This window comes from Lissotriton helveticus, chromosome 6 (assembly GCF_964261635.1).
Source record: "Lissotriton helveticus chromosome 6, aLisHel1.1, whole genome shotgun sequence".
In the NCBI taxonomy this organism is placed as follows: domain Eukaryota; kingdom Metazoa; phylum Chordata; class Amphibia; order Caudata; family Salamandridae; genus Lissotriton; species Lissotriton helveticus.
Window position 1 is genome coordinate 853,112,184 of NC_136067.1, and position 26,360 is coordinate 853,138,543.

At 44.4% G+C, this 26,360-nt stretch overlaps 1 protein-coding gene across 2 annotated transcripts in view; it reads right to left on the reverse strand.

Moving 5' to 3' along the window:
- TBC1D32 (TBC1 domain family member 32) overlaps positions 1–26,360 on the reverse strand; it is a 940,667-nt gene that overhangs the window by 540,997 nt on the left and 373,310 nt on the right. For both annotated transcript variants that reach the window (XM_078648467.1, XM_078648468.1), the window contains 2 exons: positions 17,180–17,304; positions 5,807–6,008 (listed from right to left, as the gene is read on the reverse strand). In XM_078648467.1, the coding sequence (XP_078504593.1) occupies positions 5,807–6,008; positions 17,180–17,304 (327 nt within the window). The remainder of the gene's footprint in view (positions 1–5,806; positions 6,009–17,179; positions 17,305–26,360) is intronic.

The window sequence follows — 26,360 nt, forward strand, 5'->3', positions numbered from 1 at the left end:
TGCACTCAGAGTTGGCAAAATCAGGACTCTTGAAAGATCCTGGAAGAACAAGAGCTGCCCCAAATAACACCTACCTTGGTATTGGGAGTGCTGTACAGCTGCAGCCTCCCAACAGGTTTGGTTACACGTCTTTAACTAAACAAGCATTTGAAATGCAATAGGTCTCGCATTGACACAAGTTTGAGCTATTGGCATTGTAAATGACAATACCTTTTATGTATGTTTTGGGTTTTAAAACATAAATAAAAGGCATTGTCATTCACATTACTAATAGCTTAAACTCTAGCAAATACAAGACCTATAGCATTGTAATAAAATGCCCAGATTGTAAATATCAGAGGAAGAGACCGGCCTGCAACGTCTTCAAAGTAGGTATAAATAGTGCAGTGAAGAAGATGTGTAAGTGTTGTAAATTACGCAGACACAAAGTGCGAAGTGAGAGTTACATATGCTCCGAGCTATAAACACTAACAAAGCACTCCACCATCTTTCGTTCTGTGATTATACTGTTGCGGCCCAGGAGGAAGAGCGGGAGGGGGTAGCTAGTTCCTGCCCTCTCCGTGATTTGAGTGTGCAGTGTGGCATTGTGTAATGTCATTGCTATCTTTGGCCTAATAAAAAACACGCCAGCTGTAGTAAGGCCCTGGCTTCACCTCCTGGTGCAGGGCGGGCTGTGGTTCATGGCAGGCATGGAGGGAGGGAGGGATGGTCTTGGCTGCAGCTATGGCCTCGTACAGTGCCCCTGCTATTACTAGTGAGCAAGAGGTGCTGAGGTGGTGGTATTGGTGGTGGTGATGGTATTGGTGGTGCTGGTATTGGTGGTGGTGGTGGTGGTATTGGTGGTGTGGCATTGGTGGTGGTGACATTGGTGGTATTGGTGGCGGTGATATTGCTGGAGGTGGTGGTATTGGTGGTGGCGTTGTTGGTATTGGTTTTGGTGGTGGTATTAGTGGTGGTATTGGTGGTGGTGGTACTGGTATTGGTGGTACCTGTATTGGTGGAGGTACTGGTATTGATGGTGGTACTGGTATTGGTGGTGGTGGCATTGGTATTGGTGATAATGGTATTGGTGGTGGTGGTATTGGTGGTGGTATTAGTGGTGGTGGTATGTGGTGGTGGTGGTATTTGGTATTGGTACTGGTGGTGGTGGTGGTGATGGTGATGGTGGTGGTATTGGTGATATTAGTGGTGGTGGTATTGGTGGTGATGGTGGTATTGGTGGTGGTACTGGTGGTGGTGGTATTGGTGATGGTGGTGGTATTGATGGTGGTGATATTAGTGGTGGTATTGGTGGTGGTGGTTTTGGTGGTGGTGGTATTGAAGGAGGTGGCGGTATTGAAAATGCTGGTGGTGGTGGTAATGGTAGTGGTATTGGTGGTGGTGGTATTGGTGGTGGTGGTATTGGTGGTGGTGGTGTTGGTGGTGGTATTGGTGGTGGTGATAGTGGTGGTGGTGGTACTATTGGTGGTGGTATTGGTGGCGGTGGTTTTGATGGTGGTGGTATTGTTAGTGTTGGTATTGTTAGTGGTGGAATTGGTGGTGGAGGTATTGGTGGTGGAGGTATTGGTGGTGGTGGTATTAGTATTAGTGGCAGTGGTGGTATTGGTGATGGTGGTGGTATTGGCATTGGAATTGGCAGTGGTATTGGTGATGGTGGTATTGGCAGTGGTATTGGTGATGGTGGTATTGGCATCGGCGGTGGTATTGGTGGTGTTGGTATTGGTGGTGGTGATATCGGTGGTGGTGGTGGTGGTGGTGGTGGTGGTTGTATTGGTGGCATTGGGGGTGGTGATGTTAGTATTGGTAGTGGTACTGATAATAGTGGTATTGGTGGTGGTGGTACTGGTGGAGGTAGTGGTACTGGTGGAGGTAATGGTATTGGTGGTGGTATTAATGAGTGTGGTGGTGGTATTAGTGGTGGTGGTATTGGTGTTGGTATTGGTGGTGGTGTTGTTGTTAATAAAACAGGTTTTTAAAAACAACCAGTCAGTTGGCTTTAGTACTTATTACATGTAACAGATGTGCGATTATCAGCTTCAGCTCTTTAGCACAGGATTATGTGCTACCTGGAATTCACATGACCTTCGCTAATCATTGGTGATATCGGTGGTGGTATCGGTGGTGGTGGTGGTGGTGGTGGTAGTATTGGTGGTGGTGGTGGTGGTTGTATTGGTGGCATTGGGGGTGGTGGTGTTAGTATTGGTGGTGGTGGTACTGATGATGGTGGTATTGGTGGTGGTGGTACTGGTGGAGGTAATGGTATTGGTGGTGGTATTGATAAGTGTGGTGGTGGTATTGGTGTTGGTATTGGTGGTGGTGGTGTTGTTAATAAAACAGGTTTTTAAAACAACCCGTCAGTTGGCTTTAGTACAGATGACATGTAACAGATGTGCGGTTATCAGCTTCAGCTCTTTAGCACAGGATTATGTGCTACCTGGAATTCACATAACTTTCGCTAATCATTTCTAAATCCATTTTACTTGGGGGTAGCGGGGGTTTGAAACAGACACAAGATAATGCCGGATTAAAGTGATTGAAAGCAGGCACCCGTGTTACGGGGACGGCTGTGTTGCTTAAAAACCACAAGCGGTTTCAGCTGAAGCAGCGCCTGTCGGGCCTGCAGTAAAAGAAACTCAATAAAGTAAATAGTGCTTACAGACTAAATAACAGGTCCCATGTAACAACCGAAGTAAAAGGGCCAGTCGCCATGGGAGGGTCCAAATGAAGACAAGTCGGTACTAAGGAGGGACTAACAAGCCTATTAACGAATCCGAAGGCAGCATTTACAAAGATAATGACACAAGCCAATGAAAAATTTGGGAGGAGAGTGGACGCGGCTTCTCTCCCACACTGTACTACAGCAGTCTCGCAAAGCAAGCAGTGCATGCAGTGCTCCCATTCCCAGCTAAATTCATTGAGAAGATCGTCAACAAGCAACTGACCCACTTCCTCGAGAGGAACAACACCCTTGACCCATCCCAATCCGGGATCCGCAGGAACCACAGCACCGAAACTGCCCTCATCGCTGCCACAGACAACATCAGGACCATGCTGGATAACAGCGAAACCGTTGTCCTCATCCTCTTGGACCTCTTGGCCGCCTTCGACACTGTATGCCACCACACCCTACGTACACGCCTCCACGATGCAGGAATCCGCGACAAAGCCCTGTACTGAACCACCTCCTTCCTCACCAATAGAACCCAGAGGGTCCGCCTCCCTCCATTCCGATCTGAAGCCACGCAGATCACCTGCGGCGTACACCAAAGATCTTCCCTCAGCCCATCCGTTTTCAACGTCTACATGGCACCGCTCGCCAACATCGTTCGATCACACAACCTCAACATCGTCTCCTACGCCGACGACACCCAGCTGATCCTCTCTCTCACCAAGGAGCCCGCCACTGCCAAAAACAACCTCCACAAAGGAATGAAGGCTGTCGCCGAATGGATGATGAACAGCCGCCTGAAACTGAATTCAGACAAGACAGAGGTCCTGATCCTCGGCTCCACCCCGTCCGCCTGGGACGACTCTAGGTGGCCAACCGCACTGGGAGCCGCACCAACACCCACCGACCACACATGCAACCTAGGGTTCAACCTGGACTCATCACTCTCAATGACCCAGCAAGTCAACGCCGTCTCCTCCTCCTGTTTCAACACCTTCCGCGTGCTTCGCAAGATCTACAGATGGATCCCCACTGAAACCAGAAGGACAGTCACCCAAGCCATCGTCAGCAGCAGACTGGACTACAGCAACACCCTCTATGAAGGAACCATCGCCAGACTTAAGAAAAGACTACAATGCATACAGAATGCCTCCACACGACGTGTCCTCAATATCTCCCGCCACACCCACATCACAGCTCACCTGAGAGACCTGCACTGGCTCCCAGTCTACAAGAGGATCACCTTCAAGCTCCTCATCCACGCTCACAAAGCACTCCATGACACTGGACCAGTATACCTCAACAAACAACTCACCTTCTACACCCCGAACCGCCAGCTTCGCTCCGCTGACCGCGTCCTCGCCACCGTCCCACACATCCACAGGACGACCACCGGCTGCAGATCATTCTCCTACCTCGCCGCCAAGACATGGAACACCCTCCCCACCCACCTGCGACAGACTCAGGACCCGACGACCTTCAGGAGACGACTCAAGGCCTGGCTGTTCGAACAGTAGCTGCCCCCCTCTCCCCTCAGTGCCGTGAGACCCTCACAGGTGATTAGTGCACTCTACAAATGATTGATGGATTGTTTGCGCGCTGCCACTAGGCTCGACCTAAAATAAAATCTCTCCACCACCCTGCCTATGGCAAAAAGTGCACACACTGCACTTTGGCAAAGATGAGCTTATCTGTTCCTCCTCATTCTACAAGTTCTCAACGGTCTTGTAAACATCTGTCACAAAGATTTGGAGAAGTAAATACATTATGTAACCTCTCCCACTGAGAAGCCCATGTAAGCATCACGAAAATGGAACTTTGTATCCTGGCCCCTCTCGCCACCAAAAGGGGCAATACGTGCCTTTTACCTGGTAATGTCACCCTGGACCTAAAAACACAGCATCATTACCAGACTTTTATAGAACCCAATGCAGGGACAGAGGCAAATTACTAGACAATCAAAAACTTCCCATAGTTGATAAAGATAATTCAGATTTAGGTGAATGAGCAACTATTTACATATCTGGTACTCAACTTCATTTTCAGTGACTTCCAATAAGGCTTTTGCTGCAGCACTGAAACCACCACAACATTTTTGTAAGGAAAAATCACAGGTACCAAGGACAAAGAAGCATTTTAAAAATCCTACAACTTTGCATGGCATGTGATATTGTAGACTGCATCGCTCAACCTCTTAGAGTAGAACGGTGGCATAAGGTGCACAGTATTTTCTCCTTCTGAGCACTCTCATCAGTTAAAAGTTGGTATATTTATCTCAGTGTCTGACAGAGTCTCGTGCAGCGTGGCACAAGAGCCTGCATTCTCCTACATTCTGTTCAGTCCCAACAATGATCCCACTTGCTTGTGTTCCAGACAATCACAGCATTTTACATATATGTTGAGCTCATAAATGGGAAGAAATGTTTCTTAAGGGAGTATCGAACATGCTTCATACCTAGATCATATGAAGGGGCATCCAGAGAGGCAAAATTTGGCACCAACCAAAAATAGAAATTTGATTTTGGCAGACATCTTGGAATGGCAGAATCTGCAGCCGTCTTGAAATGATAATTTGCTGTAGAGTAACAAAGTAAAGAGGACACTTCAGGAAACTATTTCTGAAAGACCTGCTTCCCAGAGCTACTTCCAGGAAGTAGCCGACTTCAGAGGGTATAGTGAAGCCCTTCGGGCTAGTGATCCTAAAAGGCCATGTGATCAGTCCAAAATGCTGGCAAATCTCTATAATCTCAGAACAAGTTGAGTGTGTAACCGATCTTGAATAGAAACAAATATTAAAATTAATGGAACACTGTTATTGATAAGCACTGAGAATAAGAGGTAATTGGGGCATTAGGCTACGTGCAATGGGTTTTCAGTGACTGCAGGAAAAGCATGACTGGAGGCAGCGTCCTTCTTTCACCCAGTATATGACCTTCCTTCCATATTTCCCTGTATGTAATCTTGTTTCTCACCTCCAAACAGTGAAGCAAAGGTTTTATTGCTGCCTTTTTCAGTAGGTCATCTTGAACTCAGCAGGAAAAAAACTCTTGCAACTAATATTGCAATATTATATCCCATATCAGACAAAACAACTAATAACTGTAATTAAAGTGGGTTCTTTAGATTGCAAAAAATTACCTGTTTCCAAGCTTCTGAAATGGCTTGATGCAAACCATATGGCATTAGGACCTGTAGACCCTCGCATGTGTTGTACATTTGACGGCATACAAAAATGAAGGCTCCTCTTATAACTGGCAGCATTTCAGGATCTGAGAAAAAAGAAACGTCTTCGCTCAAAAGCTTCTTTGTAAACTGGGCGATGGTATGAGCACCTATAAGACTGGAGGAAAACAGAAGCTGTGTTTGTATTATAAGCAATGCAAGATACTGTTTAGTTTTATTTTGTATCCAAGTCCAAACGAGATAGGCATAATAAGATTTTGACAGAACAATTTTACAGTTTGCATTAATAGTGTCTTATCACAATCCTTCATCTCCGGGAACTGGGAACCCTAGGGATATATCCCCAAAAGGAAGCGGGCTGTGTTCAGTTATTTTTATTTTTTTATAATTGTTATTATTGGTGCTCGGGAACTGGTGGCCCGTGGAGATGAATTGATCAATGCAGAGGGGCCTCCACGATTGCCCCCTTCCGGCCACACTTTCCACTTGCGCAATGGCCCCTGGGGAAGTGATTCCAAACTGTGCCATTCAGGCTACATCCAGGGTGCTCCAGCACCACAGACAGGAGTGTAGATGTCTACGGGGTCCTGCGAGATGAACAATAGTTACTTACCTGTAATCTGTGGTTCTCCAGTATTGGTGTCTTTCATAGATTCACATGCCTGAATCATTCCCCGTCGTCCGAGTGGGAGTCCCACGGCATACAAAAAACCAATAATATGCCTGTAATAACCAAAAAACCTTGGTAATAACCAACCAGGAAGTAAAATAGCCCTAGCTATAGGAGCAAAAGCTCCCACACTCATGACTATCCTAGTCATTTTGTATAGACCAAACTGCAGCCAATCAGGCGACAGCACCCACCAGAATGTTCTCCCCAGAGGCTCAGGCTCTCAGATTTTCTTGCATAGGAGTGAAACCAACATAATTGCCTGAGGGAGCCTCTGAGGGGAGGTGGGCGGGTTGCATGTGAATCTATGAAAGACACCAATACTGGAGAACCACAGATTACAGGTAAGTAACTATTGTTCTTCTCCAGTATTTGGGGTGTCTTTCATAGATTCACATGCCTGAATCAGAATAGATAGCAGTACTCATAACATAATGCTCCTAGACGCTAATTGTGACATAGTATACATGCATAATGATAAAATGCAAAAGACATTGTAAACCGTCTAAAAAGAGCATAGAGGAGGCGGCAGAACAGAGGCTCACCTTATTGGAAAAGATTGCGAAGAACTGCTCTTCCCACCGAAGCATCTGCATCACTTGCTGAGTGCAGACAGTAGTGCCTCGTAAAAGTGTGTCTATTGGACCACGTTGCAGCTCTGCAGATTTGCAGAAGAGGCACACCAGCAAACAGAGCAGTGGAAGAGGAAACTGCCCTTGTAGAATGCGCTCTAGGTAAGGCCTGTAAGGGTCTTCCTGCCTGTTGATGACAGAGTCCAATTGTTGACGAGACCCATCTGGCGATAGTCTGTTTGGATACTGCACAGCCTTGGCGCAGTCTGCCATAGGCCACAAACAACTGATCTGTCTTGCGCACAGCTGCTGTTCTTGAAAGATAAAACTTGAGACATCTCCTGATGTCCAAGGAGTGTAAAGCTCGTTCAGCCGGTGATTGTGGATTTGGAAAAAATGTCTTGAGGATTACCAGCTCATTTAAATGAAAGTCCGAAGGGACCTTGGGCATGTACCTTGGATTGGTCCGCAGCACCACCGAATCAGAGGTAAATTGTAAAAAAGGCGGTTTAGACGTGAATGCTTGAATGTCACTGACCCTTCTGGTAGAGGTTAAAGCCAATAACAAGGAGACTTTCCAAGTAATAAACTTAAGGTCAACCTTATGGATCGGTTCAAAGGGGTGACGCATGAGCTGGGCTAGCACCACATTTAAATGCCAAACAGGAGGTGGTCGTCGAATCCGAGGAAACATACGAAATAGACCCTTGAAAAATTGCTGGATTATTCTTGAAGAAAACCGAGAGTTCTATCCGTCCTGACGGATTCGGGAAATGGCTGCTAGAAACACCTTCAGGTTTGAATGCGCCAAACCCGATCTAGCCGGCTGCAGGAAGAAAGGCAATATTTGTTCTGGTCTAGCATGAATGGGATGCAGATCAACAGTTTGGCACCAGGCACAGAAACGCTTCCACTTGAGCTTGTAGGTCTTAATCGTTGATGGTGCTCTGGCGTTAGCTAGAACCTCTTGACAATCATGAGGAATGTCTAAGTGGGCGAATTCATTGTGCTGAGGAGCCAAGCTGATAATTTCAGAGAAACTGGATCCGGATGGTACACCTTGCCCCTCTGAATTGTCAGGAGATTCGGTATTCGAGGCAGTTGTATTGGCCTGCACTCCGAGTGGAAGAGAAGTTCGGTGAACCAATATTGCCGGGGCCACCATGGAGCAATGAGGATTAGGCGACATGGTTGACTCTTCATCTTCCTGATGATCTTGGGAATTAATGGAATTGGCGGAAAAGTGTATGCAAATATTCGACACCAATTCATCGAAAGGGCATCCCCGCACGAGTCTTTGTGGGGAATCCAGCTTGCAAAGCGTTGGCATTTCCGGTTCTGATCTGTTGCGAACAAATCCAGGTCGGGATGACCCCACTTTTGGAATATCTGATCCAGGGATGGTTGATGTAGCTCCCATTCGTGATTGCTTCCGGAGGACCTGCTGAGTGAGTCCGCTAGGACATTGGCAACCCCTGGGACATGGACCGCCGACAGATTGATGTTGTGATCCAAGGCCCTATTCCAAATTTCCTGCGCCTGATGGGATAACCGGGCCGATCTTGTGCCTCCCTGCTTGTTCAGGTAATTCATGCTGGTTGTGTTGTCCGTTCATATCAACACCATAGAACCCTCCAAGATCGCCTGAAAGGATTTCATGGCGAGAAAAATGGCTCTTAGTTCCAGCAGATTTATGAGCCATTTTTTCTGCTGCATTCTCCATTTGCCACTGACTGTCATCCCTTGCAGATGGGCGCCCCAGCCCTCCAGAGAAGCATCTGTGGTCACGATGAATCTGGGTCCTTCTGCCTGGAATGTACATCCCACCTTCAAGTTTCTTCCTTGCCCCCACCACTGGATGGAGTTTCTCATCCGAGGGGTTATTTTGAGGATGTCCTCGAATGAGCCTGTTATTTGCACCCACTGACGACTGAGTTCCTCCTGTAAGGTTCTCATTCGCAGGCGACAGTTGGGGGTGAGAGGAATATAGGATGAGATCATCCAGAGGAAAGACTTGAACTTGCGAACAGAAACGCACTTTCTTGTTAGTAGTGCTGAGGCCATCTTGTGAATCTTCACCTGCCTTTCTTTTGATATAAACACTTGGGGGAGTCTTGTGTCCAGCGTGGCTCCCAAGAAGGACTTCCTCTGCAATGGAGTCAGGTGAGACTTTTTGAAATTCACCGAAAAACCCAGGCTCTGGAATAGTGATAGACATCTCTGAACGTGAGTTTTTGCCAAGTCGATGGAACTGGCCTTTAAAAGGCAGTCGTCCAAATAGGGATAAATTTGAACTCCCTCTAATCTCAGGTGTGCGGCCACCGGGACCAACATTTTTGTGAAAACTCTGGGGGCTGGACGTAGTCCAAAGGGGAGTACTTTGAACTGGAAGTCCCTGCCAGCCACTCTGAACCGTAAGAACTTCCGGTGTCTGGGAAAAATGGGCACATGGAAGTATGCGTCCTGAAGGTCGAGTGTTGCCATGTGATCCTCTACTAGGAGAAACTGGAGGATTTCTTGTAGCGTCAACATTCTGAAAGATAATTTTTTTAGGTACTTGTTGAGGGCACGCAGGTCGAGGATGGGGTGCCATTCTCCCGACTTCTTGCGGATCAGGAAAAATCTTGAATAAAATCCTGTTCCCCTCTGATGTTGAGGTACCTTTTCTATTGCTCCTTTCCGAATCATTGAGTGTATTTGGGAAAACAGCTCTTTGATATGAGCTGGAGGTGGTCCTTTTGGGGGAGAATTTGGAGGGGCTTTGACAAATTCGAGAATGTGACCTCTGGAAACCACGTCCAGGACCCATCTGTCCGTGGTAATCTTGGACCAATTTGAATAGTATCGGGATATTCTTCCTCCAATTTGCTTCAGGCTGGGACAAAGTGGTGGCAGGATGTGTTTCTCACTTGCTCTTATTGTTGTCTCTTCCTCGATAAGAGGGTGTTCCTCTTGATTGAGAGTAATTATTTCTCCTTTGGCCATATGTTTGTTGACGGTATGGCTGGTATCTTTGATTTCCTTGGGTGTTACTGTAGGAGCATTCCTGTGAATAACCTCCTCTGTTAGAGAAATTGCCTCTTCCTCTTGCGCCACGAAAGGAAGACTTTCGAAATTGTAGAGAGCCCAGCGACCGTGCCGTCTCTGTATCTTTCTTTATGGCTTGCAAAGCCTCGTCAACGAATCACTGACAAAATATCGACCTACAAAATATCGACCTACAGGAATATCGAAGCAAAAATATCGAAGGCAAGAATATCGGCATCCTATCTACAACATGGTAAGTACAAAAATATCGAAAATAAAATATAGATGTTAAAAATATCGATGTTAAAAATATAGTTTTTTTTCTGTTAAAATATAAATGTAAAATAAAGTAAATAACACTAATAAATAAATTCAACATAGTTAAAAATATCTAATAATGTTTAAAATTAATACAAAATACATATATAATAATACATTAATTAAACATATACAGAAAATATATAATATATATGTACTTAACAATAAGTTGTAATATTTATTTTATTATTTAATAAATTAATAAAAAATATAAATTAAAAAGACATTTACAAACATAAAACAGAAACATAAACAAAAAGTAAATAATTATGTTTAATAAATTAAAAAAATTACATATACTTTTAATATTTTTTAAATTAATTATATAATACGTTGGATAGCATAGGGGTCAAAATTACTATTCCCACTCCAAAAAGTGCAACAGTAGGGAAAGCGTTGGATAAAGTAGGGGTTAAAATTACTATTCCAACTCCAGAGAGTGCAACAGTAGGGAAAGCGGATGGCGTAAGGGTTAAAATTACTATTCCCACTCCAGTGAGTGCAACAGTAGGGAAAGCATTGGATAGAGTAGAGGTAAAAATTACTATTCCCACTCCAGAGAGTGCAACAGTAGGGAAAGCGTTGGATAGCGTAGGGGTAAAAATTACTATTCCAACTCCAGAGAGTGCAACAGTAGGGAAAGCGTTGGATAGCATAGGGGTTAAAATTACTATTCCCACTCCAGTGAGTGCAACAGTAGGGAAAGCGTTGGCTAGTGTAGGGGTACAAATTACTATTCCCACTCCAGAGAATACAACAGTAGGGAAAGCGTTGAATAGCGTAGGGGTAAAAATTAGTATTCACACTCCAGAGAGTGCAACAATAGGGAAAGGGTTGGATAGTGTAGGGGTAAACATTATTATTCCCAATCCAGAGAATGCACCAGTAGGGAAAGCATTGGATAGTGTAGAAGTTAAATATCACATACTTATAAATAAATGTTATAAATAAAATAATTAAAAATTTAATTTTTAAATAACTACATCTTTTGCTAATCCCCATTGATAATTAGTAAAAACATAATTACAATTAAATAATTAATGAACAATAAATACCAATAAATACCAATAAATATTAATTAATTAATATAAATAACCAAATAATATTGAACACTAAATTATTTATCAAAACAAAAAACATAATAATAAATACAAATTGATTAACAATTAAAAAATGATAAACAGTAATTTAAATGTATTTCTATAGGAAATTATTTACCAATTTGTAAACTAAATTTCCAATGAATTAAAATTAATTAACAATAAAATATATTAACCAATTTCAAAAAATTAATTACCAATTAAAAAAATTAATTGCCAATTAAAGATTGCAATTAGCAATTACAAACCTTAATTACCAATTAAAAAAAATAATTGCCAATTAAAAAATGTAATTACCAATTACAAACCTTAATTACCAATTAAATTAATTATTCACCAATTAAAGATTGCAATTAGCAATTACAAACCTTAATTACCAATTAATAAAATTAATTGCCAATTAAAAGATTTAATTACCAATTACAAACCTTAATTACCAATTAAATTAATTATTCACCAATTAAAGATTGCAATTAGCAATTACAAGCCTTAATTACCAATTAATTACATTAATTACCAATTAAAATATTTAATTACCAATTAATAATTAATTAGAAATAAAATAATCATCAATACCAATCAAAAATAAATAATTACTTAATTACAATAAAATTACTTCCCACCCAATTCCCCTACAAACCCACATCCCGCTACAGAACTTAAACGCAAAAAATTAAATCAAATTAATTTACAATTACTAAAAATGTATAATAATTTAATATAATTAAATTACTTCCCACCCTATTCCCCTAAAAAACCCACAACCCGCTCCAGTAAGAAAACATAACATTTAATTAAAAATTACATTTTTAATATAATAAATAGTACACATACAATTTATAACAAATAAAATACTTAACAAAAACATAACACATACACATAAAATACACAATAAAATACATAACAACCAACAAATATCGATATTAGTAACATCGAAATTAGTGACATCGATATAATTGATATCGATATTACTGACTTCGATATTACTTACATCGATATAAACAAAATCGATATTACTTACCTTAGAGTCGATATTCTGTTCAACGATATTCTTGACCTCGATATTCTTCACATTCGATATTTACAACTCGGTATTACTGTAGATCGATATTAGGGAATCGATATTTTGACTGTGCACCCTCGTCAACATGTTGTCCAAAAAGGAACTCCCCATCATAGGCCATGTCCATGATCTTGTTCTGGACCTCTTGGCGAAAAGATGTAGCTTTTAACCAGCCTTGCCTCCGGAGAACAGCTGCCCCCGCCAGCTGTCTGAAGCCTGTTGCTGCCACGTCCACAGCAGCATCAATTATTTCCGATGAAACGCTCTCTCCCTCTAGTAGGATATTTTTTGCTTCAGCTCTATCTGGTTCTGTAAGTTTTTCGATGAAAGGCAATATTTTAGACCATATCTGCCTGTCATACCTCCCAAGTATTGCAAGTGAATTTGCGGCTCGGACCGTGGTTGCCGCAATAGTTGACACCTTCTTCCCTATCGAGTCAAGACGTCTACCGTCTTTATCAGGGGGAGCAGAGACCTGTGCAGATGGATTCTTGGCTCTTCTTTGAGCTGCCTGTTTAACTACTGAATCCGTCTTAGCCTGACCAATAAGGCATGCCGGTGACGAAGTAGGTGCTCTATACTTCTTATCTACCCGAGGTAGTACTGTGGGTAGAGAATTTGGTGTAGCCATTATTTTCAGACCTTCCTTCCATATAAAGTCAATGATTGGAATAGACCAACTCTGTCTCTGCGGCAAATCCTTAAAATCATATAGGAAGCATTCGTCTTGTTTAGCTTCCATTGTGATGAGGAACCTTTTCGTAGCTCTTTCCATAATCTTGTGAAAACTGGCAATGTCCACCGGCGGAGAATCTGCCGAAGGCGGGCCCGCTGGAAAGGGGGGTTGTGCCTGATAGTCGTCCCACTCCGACGATACGGACTTGTCGTCCAATTCACCGTCTTCTTGTTTGTCTTCCGAAAAATTCTCACCCCCTGCTTGATGAGAAGGCACTGGTGAAGAAGGTACTGTGGGTCGTGCTTCCTCAGTGGTCACTTGAGAAACTGATTTTTGCGGTTGTAAAGTTGCCGTAGATGTTCTTGGCCTAGGCGTAGAGACATGAGAATCACCCGATTCTGAAGGCGGAAACCTGCGATAATAATCGCTCAACATATATTGGAGATTCTGGAATAAATCCATAGGCATTTGCATGTTAGGCGCAGACCCAGTCTCCTGACCAGAGTGTTCCTGGAGAAATTCTTCCTCCTCCTGATCCATATCTTGAACCTTTATGAGCAAGTCAGAAGGGCTCCTGGCCGCACGGAAAGTGTCGTCCTCATAGGATTCCTCTTCTTCAGAATCCAGTAATTTATCTGGCAGCTTTAAAGGAGACAAAGCTGTGGAGGATGAACCACGCTTCTGTAGAAGCGAAGCAGTGGTAGCCGGTGATGGCAAAGGTATAGTGGATGTTTTAGCTGACCACACTTGCATTGCCGTAAGGTTGACAGTGGAGGCGTCGACGGAGCCATCGGTGCTGATGTCAAGCCTGATTCCCCCGTGTCGCCAGATCCGTCGTCGACGGAGCGGGCGTCGACGGTAACGGCTTCGTCGACGGTGAACTCGTCGACGGGATTGTTTTCTTCTTCGTCGACGGAAGTGTCTGCTTCGTCGATGAGGATTTTGTCGACGGGATAATTTTCTTCGTCAACGGTAACTTCGTCGACGAGGATGTCGTCGACGGTAACTTCGTCGACGACATCCTCGTCGACGGTAACTTCGTCGACGAGGGTGTCGTCGACGGAAACTTCGACGCAGACGTCGTCGACGCAAACTTCGTTGACGAGGATGTCAACGGTAAGGCCTTCTTCGTCGACGGCAGGATATTCGTCGACGGCTGAATCGACGACGAAGAACTCGTCGACGGTACCTTCAGGATTCCCGTCGACGGAGGAGCGTCGACGATCGATGGAACTATCTTCGTCAACGGGATGGGTCTAATTTGTACCTGAACCAACGTCGACGGTGAGGAGGCTGAAGACATCACCATAGCTGATCTTGGTGAGGAAAAAGTCACTGTTGAAGTGGAAGAAGTGGCCACATGAAGAGATGGCAACGATGAGGCTGTACTTGACTCTGCTGTAGCTAGAGGTGTAATCTGAGGTGAAATTTTTTGAGTAGCTGCTTTGGAAACTGTAGATTTCCCAGTCTTCCCTGAGGGCGCAGATTTCACAGGTGGAGACACCTTCTTGGAAGTAGTAGGCAAGCCAGAATCCTGAGAGGATTGGGCCTTCTTCAACACTTTCGCCCTGGGAGAAGACACCTCAACTCAGTTTTCCTCTTCCTTGAGGAAACAGAAGACCCCGAGGCAATGCTCCCTACCTCTGAAACAGGGTTATCCTTGTCCTTTATCCTCTGAAGCCACAGGAGAAGACGACCTTCTCTGTCCCTGAGAGTCTTTTGAGGGACGGTTCTGCAGATTTTACATTCCTTCGCCTCATGATCCGGATACAGACAGTATATGCATTTTTTGCCTTAGCTTTCCACAGGAATCACAAGCCCTAAAGAGGGATTTAGAAGTAGACATCCTTTGAAGATTAAAAAACCAACCAAAGTAAGAAGAAACTGAGCAGAGCTCAGGGAGACTCCCTTCACACGACGTGCGGTAGAAAATCTGAGAGCCTGAGCCTCTGGGGAGAACATTCTGGTGGGTGCTGTCGCCTGATTGGCTGCAGTTTGGTCTATACAAAATGACTAGGATAGTCATGAGTGTGGGAGCTTTTGCTCCTATAGCTAGGGCTACTTTACTTCCTGGTTGTTTATTACCAAGGTTTTTTGGTTATTACAGGCATATTATTGCTTTTTTATATACCGTGTGACTCCCACTCCGACGACGGGGAATGATTCAGGCATGTGAATCTATGAAAGACATCCCAAATACTGGAGAACTATCTTTTCTCCCTCCTCTCCCTCTCCACTCTGTAGAGGTTTTTAAGTGGGGGTGGACAGTTTCAGAAGGTGGGTACCTCTGTCTATTACTGGGTTGACACTTCACCACTCCACAACCTTGCTGCACAGCATTTTGGGACATTTCACGATAGAGAATTAAAGTGATTTACTGAAAGACCTCTCTGACAGCCTGAAATGATTCCCCTAACAGCCACGCCTCCCTGGTCCCTTCCCTCCAAAAATTCAAAGGTGAACCAATCCTGTGATCGACTTCCAAGTTCTGGCCTTTCACATTTCTCCTCATTGGGATGAGCACTCTAAGGTCTGGTGCAATTTAAAAAGTAATCAGCACATGCAAATTCGAACCCTACCCTTCCTATCCCAGGAACAGGCCCAAGCACTGGTAAATGGGCCTACTGGGTGGGGCGACCTGTGATCCTCCAGCCGCCCAGCAGGATAATTAACTTGGCTCAGTGGGACAAGAAAAGCCTGGGATCGAGTGATAGAAGGAGTGCATTAATGAAAATTGCAAACAAATCTGCTCTTGGGATCCATTTTATACTGCACTTTGGTGCAGTTTAACCTGTTAAGTATAATACAGTAAGCACACTCTTTTCAGGTAAGAACTTCAGACTTACACTATAAATGCCCACTCACATTTCAAGACAGAGTCATCCATGAAGGATCCTTTTTGTGACAGAGTAATCCTGAGAAGACTGCTCTCTCCACTTTTGAATGTACTATCTCCAAACCAGTCTTTTGAGCAGGAACTTGGCTGCGGTTGCATTTGGGCACCATTCCACCTTTAGGTGCCATTTTTAATGAGACACAGGCATGTTTCTACTCAGTAGCCAGTGCGTCCCTAGGAACAAGATTTCCTGGATGATATTTTCTGCCAACACATGTACTTTCTGCTGCAGAAGAAAACGCTCCTGTTTATTGCAGCAGTCATTAAAATGTTGAAATAATTTGCTAGACACCCTATTTGAAAATATTTCTAAGCTGTATGTTTTATTAGCAAATACGTTTAGAAGTATGTTTTTAGTCCAGTTAAAGAAAAGAACGTGTAACGTCAATAGGTCCGGCTTTAATCTGGCAACGCATGAAAATACAGCCATTCACAAATGAAGGCCACATGCATAGCATGCACAAATGCTGCTTACCAGGTTAAAGCTTGCCCTATTGGTTTTACCAATGCTGTGAACAAATAGCAAAAATGACAGCTTTAAGTGTAGAGTGCATACATGGGAAAAAGAGTTCAACGTGACAAACAGCACAATCAAGTCTAATTTTCAGATATAAAATGGACCTTCATGCATTCCAAAAGAAGCATTTAACAGACTGATACACCAAACACCTAACAGGAGGAGAGGCGGGAGGATTATACGCCTCTCGTCAAGCCAGACATAAAAAAGAAATGAATGAGCAAACCCTGCCTTCACCCAAACTCTCACTGAAAGGCTTAGTTAACTGGCCACTAAACAGAAAGCCTGCCGAAACTTCAATGGATAATGGTGAAATAAAACAAGATAAAACAATCCCAAGATGAGCTCGGTAGTATTTCAGGTTGTAAAACATAAGTTACGAAATTTCAAATGTTTAAAATGTATTAAGCTGACTGTATGCAAGCTTTAACAAACTGTCAATGTCGTTATGAGAGGCAATAATGTGATTTATCAATGGGAAGTTCTTACCTATCCTTGGAAGACTTATTTTTTTCCCCATACAGAAGAAGGCATAGGCCTTTGTCAATGGAGGCAATCCTCGCTAGAAGATCAGCAAAATAAGTCAAGGTGCTTTCATCACAGTTTATATGCACCTGTTCAGGAATAAAGTAAAAATACATATTAGGAATCATACTCCCATGATAGATTTTAATATCTTAACTTTAACAGATTTGAAGAATTATAAGAAGAATTATCAAGTGCAAGGTGGATTTTTAAGTATTCTTCAATAAAAATATAATAGCAATTGTTGCACACAAACATGTTCAAAGCACATTTCACTGGAAAGTTGTTTATTAGGGAACCAAGATAAAAATGTATAAAATAAAATGATCACTGTATAAGCACTATTCTCAGCGCAAAGAGTACTACTGCTTACATGTTGATACTGCTAGCTGTTAAACTATTACTTGGCCATGTGCCCATCTGTTGATGAAACAGAAGCTGGTCAATAAAGACACTGAACTCCAAATGTGCTCCTAGCTGGTACTATGCATACCTAATTGGGGTTCAGCATATGACTTGAAGGTGTGCATCAAAAATACATTGCTAAGTGCTAGATCCCCTTTCTGAGAACTTATAACGATGTGGAAACTAGAGGAGACCCAAACTTGTGGTACCACCACTTCAACCCAGGGTTGTGCAGTCAACCTAATCCAGAAAGGTTCAGTGCCCAAAGTTCTGCAGCCAGGACGCTCAGCAAAGCAGATACGGCATACTCAACATTTCATGAGAAAGTTCTTATGACTGTCTATGAAGGTTCATACACCGCACTGGCCCAAGACACAAACTGAAGAAACGTACGTTAATGAATGGGTCTGTGTGTATTTATGATGAATCTTACGTCACTTGACCGTAACACATTAATGCAGCCAACAGTCATAAATCACAACAAGAGAGGACAGAGAGACAGACAAGAATGGAGTAGCACAGACTGAAGGCACAGGATTCACCCAGACAGTTTTGTTCAAGAGGAGGAGCCTTGATCTGACATCACAAGTCCTCCTAGGAGAATTGGTCCAGCACTTCTTAGAAAGGCTTATCAACCTATCTCGAGTAAGGAAAGAGAATAGAAAGAAGTTTGCATTTAAATGAGAGTTACTCAGTCAAACTAGAGTTGGTCATGGCGGGAGAAATATCTATCATAATTGGCACCTTTTTTGTTCCACAGACAAATAAATTGGAGAGGCAAGAAGAATTAGACTTGAAAGGGAGACAGACTTCCTTTCTTTTCCAGAGAGATAATGGTCAAACATTTTGGGGCGCTAACCCTATAAAGCATGTAAATAAGAAAACAAACTTTTGACTCATGACCTCTTCAGCATAAAAAGTCACATGTGCCAACGGCTGAATTTCTCTGGTTTTGTACGAGTGACATGTCCAACTAACTATAATGTCGCTGAAACCTATGGTTTTTTCAGTGAATTTCAAAGGTTTTTTTAAATGCTAATTTCTAACTATAATGTCCCTGCAACCTATGGTTTTTTAGTGAATTTCAAAGGTTTTTTAAATACTAATTTCTAACTATAAAGTCCCTGAAACCGATTTTTTTTTCAGTGAATTTCAAAGGTTTTTTAAATACTAATTTCTAACTATAAAGTCCCTGAAACCGATGTTTTTTTCAGTGAATTTCAAAGGTTTTTTAAATGCGAATTTCTAACTATAACATAGCACTCGCATTTGCAGACTGGTGGAAAGATGAGCGGGGCCTCCGAACCCCTCTTATGAATCCCACTGTGTGAGATTTACTGGAGTTAACAGGAGGGGTAGTTAGCCCCCAACGTCAACCTTGAGGGCCAACTACCCCTCCTATTACCTCAAGTAAGTCCCACACAGCAAGATTGCTAACTTCACAGACTAGGCAATGCCTCCTTTCTCCACCACTCTGCAAACGCGCCCCCTGGCACGTTGTAAGTTGGGGAATTCATTCCCCTTGAATACTGAGGGTCCCTGGGGGCCAACTTGCCCGCCAGTAAGCGACACAGAGCTGGATTGCAGAAAGGTGGACACAGGCCATGCCCCCTTTCTCCACCACTCTGCAAACAAACCCCCTGGTGAGTTCTAAGTTGGGGGATTAAGTACCCTTGAATACTGAGGGTCCTTGGATGCCAACTTGCCCGCCAGCTACCTCCATTAAGCGCCACACAGCTGGATTGCAGAGACGTGGTCCGAGGCCACGCCCCCTTTGTACACCACTGTGCAAATGCGCCTCTTGGCGCACTGCTGCTCGGGTGATGAAGTTCACTTTTGTCCTGAGGTCCTCAGGACACAAGAGGACCTCATTGCCCTACAACCAGTGCGCCATTAGGCAGTGTGGCCCCCCTCCTCATGATAATTATGGCCCCGGGTTAAATACATTTTACTTATGGGGGGCGGGGGACACATGGCCCCTCTCCCAGGCCACTTCTGGCCCCAGGGACCCCATTCCCTGAGGCCTGGCCTCTCCGTTGGGGACCATGGGGGGAGCCCCAATGCCCCAACGGTCCCGCCAGTTCCCCGCCTCTGAACTGGGGTGGCAGAGTGGGCTAAAGAACGGTGATGGATTAAACCCAGATCTTTTGACTGGGTGTGAGTGTTTGATTGATTCAGATGCTCCGTCCATCACCACCCCCTTTTGTCCAGCAGGAGCCGGCATTGCTTTTGAGCAAGGGGTGCTGCTGACATGCAGCTCCCCTTGCTCAAAAGCAATCCTGCTTTGCTTCATTGAAGCAAGAGCATGTTTCCCTGCTCTCGCTTCAATGAAGCAAAGCAGAGTTTGCTATGACAGGGAGGGAGCCGCACAGCTCCCGCCCTGCCATACCAAACAGCAATGTCCAAGGGGTGGGCACCCGGGACATTGCAGGAGCCGGCCCTGGGGGGTGGAGGTCCCCAAGGCCATCAAGCACTCCAGGAGGGAGGCTGCGCGGCCCTCCCTCCCCATGTTTGCAAAGCCCTGGGGAGGTGGTGGTCTCCGGGGCAGGGGGTCCGTAACGGACCCCTGAATATGAATAAAGAGTGCACCGGAGGGGTGGTAGTCCCCAGGGCGTGGGGGGGTCACTTACACACCCCCACCCCCACCCCCACACACACCCCCCCACTTCTTTTTTTTCTTCCTTTTTTTTAAACAGAGCCCTGGGGAGGTAGCGATCACCGGGGCTGCGGGGGGGCGCGGGCCACCCACATACAATTAAAAAAGCCCCAGGGAGGTGGCATTCCCCGCATTCATTTTGAAAGAAGCCCTGGGGAGGTGGTGGTCCCCGGGGCTTCGGGGTCCCGCTATTTTATTTTGGCATTGCCCCCGGGATCTGGCCCACCAGGGGCCTCATTAAAATGAAGGGCGGGAACCTGCGCTTCATTTTATTTTAAATGTCCAGCAGGATTCGCGACCCCAGCGCAAATTCTGCAGTTTTGTGGGACCCACTGAGCAGGCCCAGGGGGTCAGGGTGTTTGTACCTGCCCCCTTTTCATGTTTTTTATCTTTGTTTCACCCTTTCTCTCAGTTACCGAGTCACAAGATGGCTGCCAACAGTGCCTGGTTTGGAGTGTTGGCAGCCAATTAAGAGTGAAGCTCGTGCTCTGGAGGGTTCGCGAACCCTCCTCAGAGCTCAGATATCGATATTTTTCTTTTTTAAGTTTCTCAGAAACTACTGAATGGATTTACACCATATTAAAAAAAGATCTCTTTCTGAACCAAGGGCTACCTTTTTGACAAATTGGGTGTAATTCCGTTCAGCAGTTCGGGCTGTAGTCTGTTCCAATTTTTCCTATGGAATTAACATGGGGAAAACGCGTTTTTGGGACCCCCCTTTTTTCGGCCCCCACTTGACGAGTCACCCCGAAACTTTAAGGACAGGAGCTAACTGAGATGGGACATTAGTTTTGAAAGTTTTGCGAAGATTCATCAAACAACACCAAAGTTATTGGCAAAACAAAAAAACTTGCTTTTCCTATGGAAACTAGGTCCTAACTATATCTACCTACTGGCGACCGCTTCACACGGACCCCCCCCTTCGATACTCACAAGGGCTGACTTCACCAAAGGAAGACACCGTCTGGCAACAGACGGTTAATTGGCAGCGTTATCCAGGAGGATTTATTTTTGTGAACAGCCTCCCAACAACGCCGAAATCTGAGGAACATTCCTACAAAAGTAAGCGGGACAACGTACCTGTGTCGGAAGGCGGGAGAGCAGCTGTCTGAAGCCAAAGGTAGGAGGAGACTGCAGCGCGATTACGTTGGGTGAAGGGTGTACCAAAACTATGCTACAGATTGTTTGTAAGGTACATTGACAAGTTCCACCGATCAGGGACAGCGAGTTTACAGATTTCAAATATACAAGGTTGTGCAATGTTGGCAGACACATTGAGGGACCGCGAGGCATCCACGGTAGACATGTTTAACAACCAAAATTCCCCGCCTAAGAACTACAATGCCCAGAATGCAGCGAGCGGGGCAACAACATCTAACACGCTCCGGGACAAATTTCGTGCTTTGGAGAAGCTAAACAAAAGCGAACAAAGCAAGTGGTGGGAGGGCCGCTCCCTACAACATTACTTAGATGTGGGGCGCATACCCAGGGGATTGCGTATACTCATAGCGCCAAGTTATGAGACCCCTGACCCCCAAATGATGGAGTGGGCAGATACAAACCTGGAGTCATCGAGGAGGCTGATGATTATACTTGTCAAATATGCGGAGTCAGACAGGTTAAAATTACAAGCACAAATTGAAAAGCTAAATGAGGAAATTAAACAAATGGGACAAAGTGAAGAAGAAAACAAACTAAGGAAAGAAATGACCTTACGATTAAAAAAGGAGGAGGACAAAATAAGAGAACGAAAGACCTTCAAGTAACACAGAGATAAAGCCGACTACGAATGCTGGAGGATTTTCACTTTCGCAAAAAAATATGAAAGTCTAAAAATATCAAAATATAGCGGAGCATCAAAAAATACAGTTCAAGGCAAACGAGGGGCAGTACAGGGAGACTCATCTGCCTCGGACTGGAGCTCAGCAGTAGACAGTGAAACTGAGGATGTAAGAGAAAGGAGAGTTCCAACAACTATCTCCCTAGTGGAAGAACTGGATTTTTTAGTGGAGGAGAGCAAACAGACACTGCGCCCAAAAAACACAACCACAAAATCCAGCTCCACGCAAACGTAGAGAAAGGCGAAGGGAAAGCAAAAGGCGAAACCACCAGCAGATACCAAACCAGGCGGTGGAACAGGAAATAAACAGCAGTGATAATCCACATACTCAAAGGGAAACAACCATCACTGTTACAAATGTGTCCAATGTAGTTCTAAATCAAGCTGAACGACAATTGCTGTCCTTAGGTCTATCGTATGCACCAGAAAGTTCTTTTGATTATGCATCCACTAGAATGGACATCTATAGAGGTATCAGAAAGTTGAAGTTAAAAAAACATCACCTCTTAAAAAACACAGCTAATAAATTGGAGAACCAGGCATCAGCAAGTTCACCATTACTAGAGGATGCCGCAATATATACAGACCTCGCGAGCCAGGACAGAGCATTGCTTAGAGATCTACAATCATTAGCATGCAATGAACCACTGGAACATAATACTGAGGACCTAATGAGTACAAGTGAAGAACTTTCTAGACAAAGACAAACATTTAAACCTCGCTCCACCTTTGTCCCTATTATGCCAAGAGATAACATCGATGTGTACCATGAACAAATAATTAAGGAATTGAAAATGCTCAACTACAAAACGAACAAACGAAAGGGCAAAATAAAAAATAAACAAGAACTAAAATATCACCAATTGATGAAAAAACTTTCAAACAATAAAGAAATCATAATACGCAATGCAGACAAAGGGGGTAACCTTGTAATATGGAGTAAGCTAGATTACATTGGAGAAGCACAAAAACAATTGTCGGTTGAAGAATGTTATTGCCGATGTGACCAATCCAAGCTTAAACTAACATATGAAAGTTTTTACAGCAAATTATTGGCCTGGAAAGCATCGGGATTACTAAGCAAGGATGAATATTTGTTCCTAAAAAATACTACACCGACAACAACAGTACTCTATTTTATACCAAAGTTACGTAAGGACCCAATCCATCCCCCTGGGCATCCCATTATTTCTGCAAAGAACAGTTTAACAGAACATTCATCGCAATATATTGATCATTTTTTACAGGACTTTGTACAAACTTTACCCTCATACCTTAGAGACACTGGTGACTTTTTAGCAAAACTAAATACTTGTGATTGGCAGAGTGATTATTTATTAATCACAATGGATATAGCCGCACTATACACTAGTATAAATCATAAAGATTGTATGAGAGCAATCGAACATTATTTGGGACAAAGACCAGTGGGCTACAAACATCACAGAAAATGATCATGGATATGATGGACTTTTGTTTGAATAATAATGTCTTTCTGTTTCAACATGTGTTATACCAACAATTGTGGGGTGTTGCTATGGGGGCCAGTTTCTCCCCCAGTTATGCTTGTCTCCACATGGGCTGGTGGGAGGAACTGGTCCTCCATAGAGAACATTCCAACACCCTCACCCAACATGTGAAATGCTGGTGGCGTTATATAGACGACCTGTTTTTGATTTGGCATGGTACAGAATCCGAGGCAATTGAATTCATTTATCAGCTGAACCAAAATGACTTTAAATTAACAATTCACTTCTGAAATCAGTGCGGAACGGGTCCTTTTTTCAGACGTAGAAGTCTATATTGAAGATGGCAGAATAGAAACTAAGATGCATGTTATGTTATGTTAACAATGGTTTGTAAAGCGCACTGACACCGGTTGGTTTCCTGGCGCTGTAGAAGACAGAGGACAAGTCAGAGTTTGAAGCCTGCGGAGTTAGTGGTATGCTTGTTGGTAGAGTCAGATCTTTAAGGATTTCCTAAATGACATGAGATCAGGGCATAGCCGGATCTCAAGGGGAAGGGCATTCCGTAGGCGAGGAGCCAGAGTGCCAAATCTGCAACCGCCCGAACGTTTGCATTTAAAAGATGGTGTCTGTAAAAGACATTGATGAGCCGAGCGTAGACTTCGGGACGGAGCATACTTCGTGATAAGTTTTGTGATGAATTTAGGACTTTTGCAGTAGAGCGCTTTAAAAATCATACAGCTAACTTTGAAGGTGCAGCGCTGGGCCACAGGGAGCCAGTGAAGTGTCTTCAGAAGGGGGGTGGCTGATTGCCATCTGGGCTGGCTCAGAATTAGTCTGGCTGCATGGTTTTGCACCATCTGAAGGCGTTTCAGAAGGAACTGGGGAAGGCCCAGATAGATCGAGTTTGCATAGTCTATATGAGAGATCACAGTAGCGATCACCACCTGTATCAGGGCTTCCCGGGTCAAAAGGCGGCGAACCTTCCGGATTTTTCTCAGTTGGAAGGGACACTTGGAGACCACCTGACCCACTTGCGTTTTGAGTGAGAGGTCGCTATTTAAGGTGACGCCGAGCCTTTTTGCCGAGGATGAGGGGGTCGGAGCTTGACCCATGTCTGTTGGCCAGTAGTGTGGGCCCCAGTGTTTAACGCTGTCCCCGGTCAAAACCAGCTTGGTTTTTCCTGGGTTCAATTTCAAGTGATTTTGGTTCATCCAAGCTTGGATGAACCTCCTTGTTGACTGAAAGAAGGAGATGGAAGTATCCGAGTTGTCGAATGTGAATAGAAGCTGTAAATCATCCGCATAATTGAGCACCGTCACCTGTTTGTCTCTGAGGGCCTGGATTAAGGGGGAGATGTAGAGATTGAACAGGTGGGGTGACAGGGACGATCCCTGAGGTACACCACATGTGATGACCTGCTTGGTGCCAACCAGGTTGCCCAGGCGAACTGACTGAGAACGGTCTTCTAAGAAGGACTTCAGCCAACAGGCTGCCGTGCCCCGGATGCCAGCCTGGGAGACACGGTCGATCAAGATGGTGTGATCGACCGTGTCGAACGCGGCCGACAAATCCAGGAGCACTAAAGCCTGCGGGAGGCGGTTGTCAGCACAGTCCAGGAGGGTATCCATTACTGCAACTACCACCGCCTCCGTTGAATGGGCTGGGCGAAAGCCCGCCTGATGTGATTCGAGGCAGTTTGATGCCTCTATAAAGTTGGACAGGCAGTTAGCAACATGAGCCTCCAACACCTTTGCTAAGAAGGGGAGAAGGGAGATTGGGTGGCAGTTTGCCTTGCAGGTGGGGTCTGTGCCCGGTTTCTTTAGGAGTGGTATAACTGTTGCTTCTTTGAATGCGAGGGGGACTTGTCCAGTGGCTAATGAATTATTTAGGAGGGTGCAGGCAGGAACCGGAATAACTGATAGGCAGTCTTTCAAGATGTAGGGTGGACATCTATCAGATGGTGCACCTGATTTTACTCTCACCAATAAGTCCTGAAATTGGTCTAAGGTGAAAGGGGTGAAGCTGCTAAGTGAGTCAGTAGTGTTCGGACTAGGAACAGAAAGGGTGGGACTTATGGTTTGTGGAATACTGGCTTTGATGGCAGCAATTTTCTCTGTAAAAAAGACGTTCAATGAGTCGCAGAGGATCTGGGTCGGAGGCAGGCTAGGACGGGCGTTGTCAGGATTAGTTAATTCATTGAGAATAGAAAAAATGTCCTTTGATTTATTAGTTGAGTTAATAATGCGGGAAGAGAAGTAAGCAGCTTTCGTGGCTAGGATAGCTTTCATATAATCCTTCCTGGCTGTGATATATCGAGACTTAGAGTCAGGGGCATAGTTGCGACGTCAGTGGCGCTCTAATTGTCGGAGGGCCAGTTTATTTGCTTTAAGGTCTGGTGAGAACCATTTTTGGGCGTCTGCGCGCCGGGCCAGTTTGGTCATCTTGTATGGGGCATGGACGTCACTGGCTGTTTGCAGCCAGCAAGAAAGGTTATTTTCTGCTGTGTTAATATCAGGATGATGAGGTGGAATGGAAGTGGCAAGTGTTTGGAGAAATTCCGACCTGTCTAGGGAATTCCATTTCCTGGCTCGTCCACCCATAGCTGTAGCGGTAATCTTTTTAGGGGGGTAGACTAGATTAAATTTGAGAAGAGAATGATCAAACCATAGACCTGGGGTATTTACCGGGGTTGTAACTAAAAGGGAATTGGACCCGACCTGATCCAAGATGTGACCTTTGCGATGGGTAGGTAAGAGCACATGTAATTCAAAGTTT